Below are 15,767 nucleotides of genomic sequence, written 5' to 3'. Positions count from 1 at the left end.
ATACACACACTCCATGCTCCACACACACCAGCACAGGTAATGCAGATACACACACTCCATGCTCCACACACACCAAGCACAGGTAATGCAGACACACACACTCCATGCTCCACACACACCAAGCACAGGTAATGCAGATACACACACTCCATGCTCCACTCACACCAGCACAGGTAATACAGATACACACACTCCATGCTCCACTCACACCAGCACAGGTAATGCAGATACACACACTCCATGCTCCACACACACCAGCACAGGTAATGCAGATACACACACTCCATGCTCCACACACACCAAGCACAGGTAATGCAGACACACACACTCGATGCTCCACACACACCAAGCACAGGTAATGCAGATACACACACTCCATGCTCCACACACACCAGCACAGGTAATGCAGATACACACACTCCATGCTCCACACACACCAAGCACAGGTAATGTAGACACACAGACTCGATGCTCCAATCACACCAAGCACAGGTAATGCAGATACACACACTCCATGCTCCACAAACACCAGCACAGGTAATGCAGATACACACACTCCATGCTCCACTCACATCAGCACAGGTAATGCAGATACACACACTCCATGCTCCACTCACATCAGCACAGGTAATGCAGATACACACACTCCATGCTCCACACACACCAGCACAGGTAATGCAGATACACACACTCCATGCTCCACACACACCAGCACAGGTAATGCAGATACACACACTCCATGCTCCACACACACCAGCACAGGTAATGCAGATACACACACTCGATGCTCCACACACACCAAGCACAGGTAATGCAGATACACACACTCCATGCTCCACACACATCAGCACAGGTAATGCAGATACACACACTCCATGCTCCACACACACCAAGCACAGGTAATGCAGACACACACACTCGATGCTCCACACACACCAAGCACAGGTAATGCAGATACACACACTCCATGCTCCACACACATCAGCACAGGTAATGCAGATACACACACTCCATGCTCCACACACACCAGCACAGGTAATGCAGATACACACACTCCATGCTCCACACACACCAGCACAGGTAATGCAGATACACACACTCCATGCTCCACAAACACCAGCACAGGTAATGCAGATACACACACTCCATGCTCCACTCACATCAGCACAGGTAATGCAGATACACACACTCCATGCTCCACACACACCAGCACAGGTAATGCAGATACACACACTCCATGCTCCACAAACACCAGCACAGGTAATGCAGATACACACACTCCATGCTCCACTCACATCAGCACAGGTAATGCAGATACACACACTCCATGCTCCACACACACCAGCACAGGTAATGCAGACACACACACTCGATGCTCCACACACACCAAGCACAGGTAATGCAGATACACACACTCCAGGTAATGCAGATACACACACTCCATGCTCCACACACACCAGCACAGGTAATGCAGATACACACACTCCATGCTCCACACACACCAAGCACAGGTAATGCAGATACACACACTCCATGCTCCACTCACACCAGCACAGGTAATGCAGATACACACACTCCATGCTCCACACACACCAGCACAGGTAATGCAGATACACACACTCCATGCTCCACACACACCAAGCACAGGTAATGTAGACACACAGACTCGATGCTCCAATCACACCAAGCACAGGTAATGCAGATACACACACTCCATGCTCCACTCACACCAGCACAGGTAATGCAGATACACACACTCGATGCTCCACTCACACCAGCACAGGTAATGCAGATACACACACTCCATGCTCCACACACACCAGCACAGGTAATGCAGATACACACACTCCATGCTCCACACACACCAGCACAGGTAATGCAGATACACACACTCGATGCTCCACTCACACCAGCACAGGTAATGCAGATACACACACTCCATGCTCCACAAACACCAGCACAGGTAATGCAGATACACACACTCCATGCTCCACACACACCAGCACAGGTAATGCAGATACACACACTCGATGCTCCACTCACACCAGCACAGGTAATGCAGATACACACACTCCATGCTCCACACACACCAGCACAGGTAATGCAGATACACACACTCCATGCTCCACACACACCAGCACAGGTAATGCAGATACACACACTCGATGCTCCACTCACACCAGCACAGGTAATGCAGATACACACACTCCATGCTCCACACACACCAGCACAGGTAATGCAGATACACACACTCCATGCTCCACACACACCAGCACAGGTAATGCAGATACACACACTCGATGCTCCACTCACACCAGCACAGGTAATGCAGATACACACACTCCATGCTCCACTCACACCAGCACAGGTAATGCAGATACACACACTCCCTGCTCCACACACACCAAGCACAGGTAATGCAGACACACACACTCGATGCTCCACACACACCAAGCACAGGTAATGCAGATACACACACTCCATGCTCCACTCACACCAGCACAGGTAATGCAGATACACACACTCCATGCTCCACACACACCAGCACAGGTAATGCAGATACACACACTCCATGCTCCACACACACCAAGCACAGGTAATGCAGATACACACACTCCATGCTCCACACACACCAGCACAGGTAATGCAGATACACACACTCGATGCTCCACTCACACCAGCACAGGTAATGCAGATACACACACTCGATGCTCCACTCACACCAGCACAGGTAATGCAGATACACACACTCCATGCTCCACACACACCAGCACAGGTAATGCAGATACACACACTCCATGCTCCACAAACACCAGCACAGGTAATGCAGATACACACACTCCATGCTCCACTCACATCAGCACAGGTAATGCAGATACACACACTCCATGCTCCACTCACATCAGCACAGGTAATGCAGATACACACACTCGATGCTCCACTCACACCAGCACAGGTAATGCAGATACACACACTCCATGCTCCACACACACCAGCACAGGTAATGCAGATACACACACTCCATGCTCCACACACACCAAGCACAGGTAATGCAGATACACACACTCCATGCTCCACTCACACCAGCACAGGTAATGCAGATACACACACTCCATGCTCCACTCACACCAGCACAGGTAATGCAGATACACACACTCCATGCTCCACTCACATCAGCACAGGTAATGCAGATACACACACTCCATGCTCCACTCACATCAGCACAGGTAATGCAGATACACACACTCGATGCTCCACTCACACCAGCACAGGTAATGCAGATACACACACTCCATGCTCCACACACACCAGCACAGGTAATGCAGATACACACACTCCATGCTCCACACACACCAAGCACAGGTAATGCAGATACACACACTCCATGCTCCACTCACACCAGCACAGGTAATGCAGATACACACACTCCATGCTCCACTCACACCAGCACAGGTAATGCAGATACACACACTCCATGCTCCACTCACACCAGCACAGGTAATGCAGATAAACACACTCCATGCTCCACTCACACCAGCACAGGTAATGCAGACACAAACACTCCATGCTCCACACACACCAGCACAGGTAATGCAGATACACACACTCCATGCTCCACTCACACCAGCACAGGTAATGCAGACACAAACACTCCATGCTCCACTCACACCAGCACAGGTAATGCAGATACACACACTCGATGCTCCACTCACACCAGCACAGGTAATGCAGATACACACACTCCATGCTCCACACACACCAGCACAGGTAATGCAGATACACACACTCCATGCTCCACTCACATCAGCACAGGTAATGCAGATACACACACTCCATGCTCCACTCACACAAGCACAGGTAATGCAGATAAACACACTCGATGCTCCACTCACACCAGCACAGGTAATGCAGATAAACACACTCGATGCTCCACTCACACCAGCACAGGTAATGCAGACACACACACTCCATGCTCCACACACACCAGCACAGGTAATGCAGATACACACACTCCATGCTCCACACACACCAGCACAGGTAATGCAGATACACACACTCCATGCTCCACTCACACCAGCACAGGTAATGCAGATACACACACTCCATGCTCCACTCACACCAGCACAGGTAATGCAGATACACACACTCCATGCTCCACTCACACCAGCACAGGTAATGCAGATACACACACTCCATGCTCCACTCACACCAGCACAGGTAATGCAGATACACACACTCCATGCTCCACACACACCAAGCACAGGTAATGCAGACACACACACTCCATGCTCCACTCACACCAGCACAGGTAATGCAGATACACACACTCCATGCTCCACTCACACCAGCACAGGTAATGCAGACACACACACTCCATGCTCCACACACACCAGCACAGGTAATGCAGATACACACACTCCATGCTCCACTCACACCAGCACAGGTAATGCAGACACACACACTCCATGCTCCACTCACACCAGCACAGGTAATGCAGATACACACACTCCATGCTCCACTCACATCAGCACAGGTAATGCAGATACACACACTCCATGCTCCACTCACACCAGCACAGGTAATGCAGATAAACACACTCGATGCTCCACTCACACCAGCACAGGTAATGCAGATAAACACACTCGATGCTCCACTCACACCAGCACAGGTAATGCAGATAAACACACTCGATGCTCCACTCACACCAGCACAGGTAATGCAGATACACACACTCCATGCTCCACACACACCAGCACAGGTAATGCAGATACACACACTCCATGCTCCACTCACACCAGCACAGGTAATGCAGATACACACACTCCATGCTCCACTCACATCAGCACAGGTAATGCAGATACACACACTCCATGCTCCACACACACCAGCACAGGTAATGCAGATACACACACTCCATGCTCCACTCACACCAGCACAGGTAATGCAGACACACACACTCCATGCTCCACTCACACCAGCACAGGTAATGCAGATACACACACTCCATGCTCCACTCACACCAGCACAGGTAATGCAGACACACACACTCCATGCTCCACACACACCAGCACAGGTAATGCAGATACACACACTCCATGCTCCACTCACACCAGCACAGGTAATGCAGACACACACACTCCATGCTCCACTCACACCAGCACAGGTAATGCAGATACACACACTCCATGCTCCACTCACACCAGCACAGGTAATGCAGACACACACACTCCATGCTCCACTCACACCAGCACAGGTAATGCAGATACACACACTCCATGCTCCACACACACCAAGCACAGGTAATGCAGATACACACACTCCATGCTCCACACACACCAGCACAGGTAATGCAGATACACACACTCCATGCTCCACTCACACCAGCACAGGTAATGCAGATACACACACTCCATGCTCCACTCACACCAGCACAGGTAATGCAGACACACACACTCCATGCTCCACTCACACCAGCACAGGTAATGCAGATACACACACTCCATGCTCCACACACACCAAGCACAGGTAATGCAGATACACACACTCCATGCTCCACTCACACCAGCACAGGTAATGCAGATACACACACTCCATGCTCCACACACACCAAGCACAGGTAATGCAGATACACACACTCCATGCTCCACTCACACCAGCACAGGTAATGCAGATACACACACTCCATGCTCCACTCACACCAGCACAGGTAATGCAGATACACACACTCCATGCTCCACTCACACCAGCACAGGTAATGCAGATACACACACTCCATGCTCCACTCACACCAGCACAGGTAATGCAGACACACACACTCCATGCTCCACTCACATCAGCACAGGTAATGCAGATACACACACTCCATGCTCCACTCACACCAGCACAGGTAATGCAGATACACACACTCCATGCTTCACTCACACCAGCACAGGTAATGCAGATACACACACTCCATGCTCCACACACACCAGCACAGGTAATGCAGATACACACACTCCATGCTCCACTCACACCAGCACAGGTAATGCAGATACACACACTCCATGCTCCACTCACACCAGCACAGGTAATGCAGATACACACACTCGATGCTCCACTCACACCAGCACAGGTAATGCAGATACACACACTCCATGCTCCACACACACCAGCACAGGTAATGCAGACACACACACTCGATGCTCCACTCACACCAGCACAGGTAATGCAGATACACACACTCCATGCTCCACACACACCAGCACAGGTAATGCAGATACACACACTCCATGCTCCACTCACACCAGCACAGGTAATGCAGACACACACACTCCATGCTCCACACACACCAGCACAGGTAATGCAGACACACACACTCGATGCTCCACTCACACCAGCACAGGTAATGCAGATACACACACTCCATGCTCCACACACACCAGCACAGGTAATGCAGACACACACACTCGATGCTCCACTCACACCAGCACAGGTAATGCAGATACACACACTCCATGCTCCACACACACCAGCACAGGTAATGCAGACACACACACTCCATGCTCCACTCACACCAGCACAGGTAATGCAGATACACACACTCCATGCTCCACACACACCAGCACAGGTAATGCAGATACACACACTCCATGCTCCACTCACACCAGCACAGGTAATGCAGATACACACACTCCATGCTCCACTCACACCCTCATGTTTAGCAGTCAGTATACAGGATCATTACTGCACACTATTATGTTAAGAAGTTCAGCTCTTGTTCAGCCGTTTGTGCTCATTAATCCCATAAAGCCTGCTGTATCATATTTGATAGGCACGTTTTTAAGACCTCTAAACTATCGACAACATCAAAACTTCGCTGAGAAAACCTGTCCCACTTCTGTCGTCTGATTAATGGTTTCGATTTTTTAGCAATTAATAAGCTTTTTATTATTATTATACAAACGTCCTGCTTTCTAAAATCATCTTTAATGATTTTAAGTAAACTGAAGTGTAACTTCTATATTGTTAATAATATTTTAAGATGAACACTTCCTGGAAAGAAGCAACTTATGTTTACTAGCACTTACATTTCATCTTACTGAGACATATTATTGGCAGATATTGAGTGATGACTGATATTTATATGTGTTTTATGTTAGTAGTCTGATATAAAGAACTTATTGATTTACAATCAAGCATCAGAATTTCATCTTCCTTTTTGGCCATATAAATATCAGCATCTGCACCAAATTGCATATTTTTGCTCAGTTTGGGCCTGTGAATAAAACTGAGCTGTTTTCCTCCTCAACTATGACTCACTATATCATATGAGCCATAAAAGCATGATGTTTCAGTAATGATACTCAACACAAATACATCAACGAATTTAATAGATTTTGGCTAATAAACCATTTGACAAAATGGATTATTAGACAATTATTATTTCTTCAATAAACCATTTAAAAAATGAAACATTTTCAGGAAATTATTTTTTTATTTATCTTTACAGATTAGAAAAATTCACATTTTTTTTCCAGCAAGGTTGCATTTAATTGATCAAAAGTGACAGTAAAGACATTTATAATGTTAAACTTTTTTTTTTTATAGGTTTTTATTTTAGTTTATCAAAGAATCCTGCAAAAAATGTATCACTGTTTCTGTACTGTTTTAACATTGATAATAATCAGTTTCTTGATCATCATATGCGAATGATTTGTGAAGGATCATGTGACACTGAAGACTGGAGTAATGATGCTGAAAATTCAGCTTTGATCACAGGAATAAATTACACTTTACAACATATTCACATAGAAAACAGTTCTTTTAAATTGTAACAATATTTCACAATATTACTGTATTTACTGTATTTTTGATCAAATAAATGCAGCCTCTGTGAGCAGAAGAAACAATGAAAATCTTTTTGAACTAGTGTAATTATTTGTTATATGAATTATAAATATGTAAATAAACAATAACACGGTAACACTTTACAATAAGGTTAATTAATTACATTAGTTAGCATAAACTAATAATGTCTATATTATGTATGTATGTATGTTATATATATATATATATATATATATATATATATATATATATACTAATAATGCAGTTCACTTACTCAGCCTTTATTAATCTTTGTTAATTTCATAATTACTAATACTTTATTAAAATCTTGTTAACATTAGTTAATGCACTGTGAACTAACATGAACAAACAATAAACAGTTGTATTTTTATTAGCTAACATTATGAACAAATACAGTAACATGTATTGCTCATGGTTAGTTCATGTTAGTTAATGCATTAACTAATGTTAACTAATGAACCTTATTGTAAAGTGTTGCCTATAACACTTACTCATTCTCTACTTCAGTTGGTCACATTTTTAGAGTAATAATAAAGTCATGTAAACTAAGAACTAACCTTTGAATGTTTCCTGATTCCTCCAGAAAGTGAGCAGTGGAAGCAGGGAGACCCGAGTCGCATCCGCTCCAGAATCCCCCCCAACATGCCCAAACTGGTGATCCCCTCCACAGTCACCAAATTCCCCCCCGAGATCACCGTCACCCCCCCCACACCCACCCTGCTCTCGCCCAAGGGCAGCATCTCTGAGGAGACCAAGCAGAAGCTCAAGGTCCGTATCTTTAACACACTGATCATCAACATGAGCTCTTTACTGTATTCACTAGCGGTGTGACGATACCCTCATGTCACGATACTGAACTCACGATACCATATTATTGCGATACACCAAGACACATGATAAAAGGTTAACAAAAAATGTACTGTTGATTAAAATGCTACATTGTGTGTTTAAATGAGTAGTCTTGGACTTGGTGCTGGAAACCCAACGCACAGGACAATAGAGACACCAGAATAAACACATTCATGATTCTGAAGCTGAAAATACTGAATTATTTTAGATGAATATTCTTGCGCTCAGTCTCTGACTAGATATATTTAACATAATGTAGGCCACTTTTTACTGCTAACATTTGCCATTATCAGGACACAAATATTCCCCCAGTGCATTATTATACATCATATTCAACATTATATAGTAGTTTAATCAATGTAGTACTGACACTAAAACTCTGAAAACTTGATTTTTCTCACACAGTAATGTTTATTTTAGGTGAACTACACACAATACAGATTGTTGCAGTTTTGTATTACGATATATTGTGACACCCCTAGTATTGACACATCAACAGATACAGTGACCCAAAAAAGTATTTGGACACTTTTGAAATGTACTTTGTGTCCATGTGCGGATCACGAGATGCTCTCTTTCTCTTTGTCCCGTCAGAATGTGATCCTGTCCTCTCAGTCGGCAGCGAACGTGAAGAAAGACACTCTGGCTCAGCCCGCTCTAGAGGTCCAGGAGACGTCGAGTCAGGAGTCGTCCCTGGAGAGCGAGTCCGACGAGGAAGACGACTACATGGACATCTGACTCGGATCTCCTGTAGCTCGCACGGTTTTCAGCGAAAGGGCTTTTTCCTTCCCTGGCACTCGCGTCCTGTTGTTTTTGCTCCTCTGCTGCTACGCATGGACTGGGTTTCTATGTTCTTCTGGTGTTTTTTTCGTTGTATGTGATCCTGCAAAGTGCCATTTTTACTCCAGCGGTCACAAAAACCTTCGACATCACGGAAAGTCAGAGAAAAACTTAATCCGCTTAAGGATGGATGGTGTAATATTGGCAAGTTTGTGTAATGCAATTTACTCACTCAAGAGTTCTCGGGCATTAAATCCATCACGGCGTTGTTTACAGATTTAACAGGAAGTGGGTTTTGATTGACGTTTGGTGTAAAATAAACACGATTCGTATCACTACCAAGTTTCGGTGGCATTGCAACCAAACAGAGAATGTCAGAAGGGAAAAGTGGGTTTTTTCCAGCCGTGTGGAAACGCATCTGTGTTTTCCTGCATGTGTGTGTGTGTGTGTGTGTGTGCTATAACTTCTTCTCTCAGCGCTGCCTACACGTTCACGCTTTAGCTGTCTGCTTTTTAAAGGAGAGTCCTATACATTTCTACACGGCACTTCAAGAGTTCAATTATTCTAGATTACTGTATTGGTAATCTGTTACTTGTAAAAAAATATCAAGTTCATTTTAAGACACCAAAAACTCCCATCGCTGTTGAATTACTGTTAGCGTCTCACATTTTCGACCTGATTTCATGTTTTCATTTGTAGTTTTATAACATTTCCATTTGAGGATCATGAAAGACAGTGGCTGGAAGAGTTAATTGTGCCAGTCTTGTCACCAGCACTGAGAAGATGTGACCATTATTATTCATATCACAATTAAAATATGAATGTGATAAAACTAGCTACAGAAGAGTAGAATTACTCTTTTTTTTTTTTTTTTTTTTTTTGGATTATGCCAAAATGCCAAGATGAAAATGCCTAAAAATGGTGCTGATCCCTTATTTTTGGCTTTTTAAATTATTCTTTGAACGGTTAAATGGAAAGTTCACACACGAATGACAGTCCTTTTTTCATTTACCTCACTCCTGTATGACTTTCTTTCTTTCGTGGAACACAAAAGGAGAAACTCAGCAGAATGTTCACGCTGCTCTTTTCCATACAATGAAAGTGGATGGAGAGCAGGAGCAGTCAACACTCAAAAATTACAAAAAGCACCTTAAAAATAGTCCATACTAACACATTTTCATATGGACTATTTTTTAAATTCATTAAAGACTCTCGTTTGTGTTCGTTCTAATGATGGGTTTTCAGTGAACGACTTTTTCTGTTCCTCACACAAGACTATCAAATGGCTTTCGAAGACGTGAAATCTAGTGCACAAACCATATTTATGGTGCTTTTTATTTCCACTGATTGTTAAAGAGCAGCGGGAACATCCTGCCAAACAGAGTTTATAATGACATGATAGTGAGAAAATGAAGACAGAAACATACTTTTTGGGTGAACTGTCCCTTTAACCGAAGAAAAGTGCCCTAACTCCATTTGTTTAGGTTCTTGCCCTGTGGATTAATCTGAAAGTGAAGTAGCACTGCTTTATCTCAGAGCATTAAGAGCATGTCAGATCAGACATTTCTCGTGACGTGTGTGCGTGTGTGTGTGTGTGTGTGTGTGTGTGTGTGTGTGTGTGAACATGGCTGGCGCTGGTAGTGTTTCCAGCCGGATCAGTTTTCGGAGGAGTTTTTCCAGAGTAATGTAGACGGAGGAATGTTTTTTACCGGACGTTTTCTACTTGTAGATGGATAAATAGCTACCAGTATTTTTTCGAGTGCAGAATTTTTTCAACATACGAAGAAAAGACTTGTTTCGATGCACTGAGCATGTGTGACCAAACTACCTGTACACTGAAAAAGAGATGTTTCTATTTTTTTCCTCTTTGTAAAATAATATTTTGTTTGTTGTTGTTGTGTTTTGAATGCTCTTGTCTCTATGCTCGTGTTGAGGATGTAAGACGAGGTGGTTTCTGTGCTCTTCGGAGGTATATGGGGTATTAATTATGCTGTCCTCCTCAGGCTTTTTATCTGAGAAGATTGATATTTCTGACTTGCTGCATTGATGATGTCACAAAACCAAAAATACACTTACAATATTTTTACCTGATCTTTGCTGTATGTTTTTTTGAGATTACACATTAAGAAATCAAAAACTATTATTATTTTTTGCTATTATTTCTTCACAGGGTTAAAGGGATAGTTCACTTTGAAATTAAATTTGTATGTTTTAGCTTACCTCAAGGGCATCCAAGATGTAGGTGTCTTTTTTTCCGCAGTAGTTTCAATTTTGATATTTTTAGGTCAAACCGTTCTTGTCTGTCAGTCATTTCATGCAGGTCTATGGTCACTGTCTCAAAGAGCATGCACAGAGTCCAAATTAAACAATTCCCCATCGTCCAAATTAAACAATTCCCCATCGTAAGTACACATTGATGGCCTAAGACACGAAACGAGCGGTTTGTGTGAGAAAACGAACAGTATTTATATCGTTGTTACCTCTTATACACAGCCACGTCCAAGTGATCTGAGGGCGCGGGCGCATCCTGGTGTGTGACGTGTGCGCAGACTGGTGCATAGATATATATACACTAGATGTCGCATTAAAGACATTCGTTCCAATGAACTGCCGTAGACAAGGCGAAACAAAGACACCTACATCTTGGATGCCCTTGAGGTAAGCTAAAACATACCAACATTTAATTTCAAAGTGAACTATCCCTTTAACATTGTTATTTACGTTAGCACAATGTAATTGCGCAGACGTTTGACGTTCGCTCTATCGCCCCCTTAAGTGCTGAAATTGTAACTGCTACATTAAAACAAATGTGACCCTGGATCACGTCACCAGTCACATGTCGCACGGGTATATTTGTGGCAATAGCCAACAATACATTGTATGGGTCAAAATTATCCATTTTCCTTTTATGCCAAAAATCATTAGGATATTCAGTAAAGATCATGTTCCATGAAGATATTTAGTCAATTTCCTACTGTAAATATATAAAACATTTATTTTTGTGAGTGAATGCAGCACAATCGCCAACATAAATGCACAACTTTAAAGGAGATTTTCTCAATGTTTCGATTTTTTTGCTCCCTCAGATTCCAGATGTTCAATAGTTGTATCTCGGCCAAATATTGTCCTATCCTAACAAACCATACATCAATGAAAAGCTTAATTATTCAACGTTCAGATGATGTATAAATCTCAATTTCAAAAAAAATGACCCATGTGACTGGTTTTGTGGTCCAGGGTCATGCATTCATGTCCATCTCATTCAGATAAAATAATATTTTAGTGCCTTACTGCAACTTACCTGTTACTCTAAATGATTGTTTATGCATTAAATCTCTCGGCATTTTGACATTAGCTTCCGTGATGCGATCAGGGCTTCAGTGAAGGGCATTCTGGGAACTGATGACATCATCTCCTCACGGTGACCACCCCGTGTGTTTTAGCCAGGCCATGTCAAAGGGAGTGTCCCGGGCCGGTGTGAAGCCCTCAGACTCGAGGAAGGCCATTAAGACCCATTAGCAGCTGCCAGAGGTTTCTTATGAAGTGCTGCCAATGTGTCATTCCCTCCCTTTGTCAGGCACACTACGCCCAGGGTTTGTTTTCTTACATACGGGACCAAATGTGTGTCAGATCTTTTTTTTAGGGGATGTTGGGGGGTAGGTGGTGATTGTTTGCCTCCTGTGTCCGTCTGTTGGCCTCCATCCGACCCAATACTTATGAGTCATAACTGGACTTTGATCTAAATGAAGGCCAATGTGTAGTTCTGGTAATGATGTTGGGCTTTGGTGAACGAGCCAATCATAGGCGGCCTAAAAAAGCTTAGCATTCATGTTGCACTGAAATAGCTGAAGACGAGGGTACTAAAAATACAAATAAATGAATGCTATATATAGAAATATTTAAAAAATAAAAGCACATAACAAAATTACTTTTAATTAAAAGTAATTATTATAAAAGTAAATAACACTGATATAACACTGCAATGGGTCTTTGAACTTGGTCAGATATTGAGGCCTTTGGAATGATAAAATAATATAGCCAATGGAAATTGTAAGGAATTTAAAAAATAGATCATGCAATGTATTATAATAATGCTTCTGACTGATGATATTTACACTTTATCATGCATTCCCTATGATTTAAACCTGTGACCTTGGCGTTGTTTTATTAAATGTGAATTCACACCATTTTAAAATATGTTCCCAGTCATGGAAACGTTGGAAATATGGGGGAATTTAACATTTTTATTTTTCAGACCAGAAAAGTCAAATGCATAAATTGATTAATTATGGGATTAAATAAATGGGACATAATTCAATCCAAACAACTCCTGAATATCCATTTTCCTAATTGTGTTTCATTCTAAAAAATATTTAACTGGTTAGAAATGATTCTTTGTGAGAGCAATTTGTGATTTTAAGGAGATCCCTGCATAAGGAAATGCTTCAAATTACACTCTTAAAAAAAAATGCAGGGTTGTTTCAACCCAAATTTGGGTCAAATATAGACAAATCCAACCGTTGGGTTAAAAATGTAATTAAAAATGTAACCAAATGGCTGGGTTTTGTCCATATTTGACCCAAATTTGGGTTGAAACAACCCTGCATTTTTTTTAGAGTGTAATTTGAAGCATTGATTAACTCGTTCTGAAAGTGTTCATGCTGACTGGTGTGATTGTGGACGTGACGCACAGGACTCGTGTGTCTCAGCGTCCCCCGGGACGGCCCGTACCTGAGCTCTTAAAGTGGCCAGTTAGAGCATCAAAAGAGAAGATTGCATGGTTAATGCCAGGGAAAGGTGTGAGATTTCTCGTCGGGTCATGGCGGGGGGGCTCTTTATGGACCCCACAGCCGTCTGATCCCGGCCCAGAGAGCCTGTGTATTGGCAGCTGTTAAACTATTGAGTGACGATACGTCCACACACACACACATGCAGCAAATGGCAGAGGCGATGGCTAACACCTCCTGACTCCAGTCTGCCATACGGGATGATGGACCCAGGTTTAAAGTTTGACATTTCTCGTCAGCGTTTCCTGTTCTTTTGAATTGAAAAACCCTCGGAGAACGAAACATCTCTGGGATTTATCATCGTAATAAAACTCTTTTTCTCTTTCTCGTGCTTTGAACAGAGTTGAGAAAAGAGCAGTGTGTTGGTCTTGGCCATGACTTTGTCCTCCAGTTCGTCACTGTCACCCCGTCCTGAAGAGCACCAGCCAAACTGGTTTGAGATCAGCTGCTGGAGTCCCGAAGCAAAGCCATCGGTCCCAGCGTGAGTCTCAGCGGGACACTCTTGATCCCTGTGGGGTCTACAGTAGGAAACCTCCTGGAGCGTTTAGATACGACACGTACGTTTCCTCTACAGAGCCGCCATGTGTTTCCAGTTACACATTAATGATGTTTTAACCTGATCAAAGATCATTTTATGACGCGTTTCACAGATTCGGAGGGTTAGGGAAAAGTCAATGAGGATATGAGTTTCTGGAAAGCTAAAGAGTATTTAGTCTCACGTGACTTTTAAATGATGAAAAGGGTTGGAGGAAAAAGAGCATGTAATACAGAAATGACTCCTCGCACAATCTTTGAGAAATGGCATTGCTAACTCAACGGTTCTTATCATAATTAACCCCATCTAATGTGTGTGTTTGAGAGCGCATAAGCACCTCGCAGGTGTTAATAAGCCGCGAGTCCATGAGGCTGGTGTCCGATTCAACGACTGACTCGTTTCAGACATTAGCGCTTCACACATGAGAACAGCCAGATCTCCTGAGGAACCTGTACATCTCCGCACACATGCAAAAAACAAGCGTGAAGATCCACCCTAATCCTACAAATTGATTTCATACGAATAAGCCACCATTCGCCAAAATATTTTTATATAACACAAAAGATTGTGTTTTTTTTCCCTACTTTCATCTAAATCTAGTTTTTGGGCCTCAAAGGAAAGTTTCTATCCTCGCCTCATTAACTTTTCACATCAAAACTATACATGATCACCTTCACATTTCCTCCGACACTGTCAGGTAAGGATCATCTTAAGTCTGTGGTTGTGAGCCCATGAGTGCTAACAGGGACAAACAATTCAGATGAAGTGAGTTTCTATCAATGCATTTGGCAGACTCTAAAGCTATACGTTTTATTACGGTGAGTTCTCTGCCAATCAAACCCCTGACCTTGGCTTTGCCAGCACGATCCTGAGCTACACTTTTGGGGCATTTCAAAGTATCTTTTTAAAATGTACAGATTAAGTTTTCATAGCTTTTGTGTATATTTGCTAATACACTCTTAAAAAGG

The 15,767-nt window shown here is 43.2% G+C and overlaps 1 protein-coding gene across 2 annotated transcripts in view; it reads left to right on the top strand.

The window, feature by feature from the left end:
* Positions 1-11,692, top strand: part of cabin1 (calcineurin binding protein 1) — a 140,381-nt gene extending 128,689 nt beyond the window's left edge. For both annotated transcript variants that reach the window (XM_081349817.1, XM_081349816.1), the window contains 2 exons: positions 8,432-8,616; positions 9,292-11,692. In XM_081349817.1, coding sequence (XP_081205943.1) covers positions 8,432-8,616; positions 9,292-9,435 — 329 coding nt within the window. In that variant the 3' untranslated portion in view covers positions 9,436-11,692. The remainder of the gene's footprint in view (positions 1-8,431; positions 8,617-9,291) is intronic.
* The last annotated feature ends 4,075 nt before the right edge of the window (positions 11,693-15,767 follow it).

The sequence above is a fragment of the Scardinius erythrophthalmus genome (genome assembly GCF_964197995.2).
Source record: "Scardinius erythrophthalmus genome assembly, chromosome: 20".
Classification (NCBI taxonomy): Eukaryota; Metazoa; Chordata; class Actinopteri; order Cypriniformes; family Leuciscidae; genus Scardinius; species Scardinius erythrophthalmus.
The sequence above is the reverse complement of the archived record's forward strand: the minus strand, read 5'-3'. Positions and strand labels throughout refer to the sequence as shown.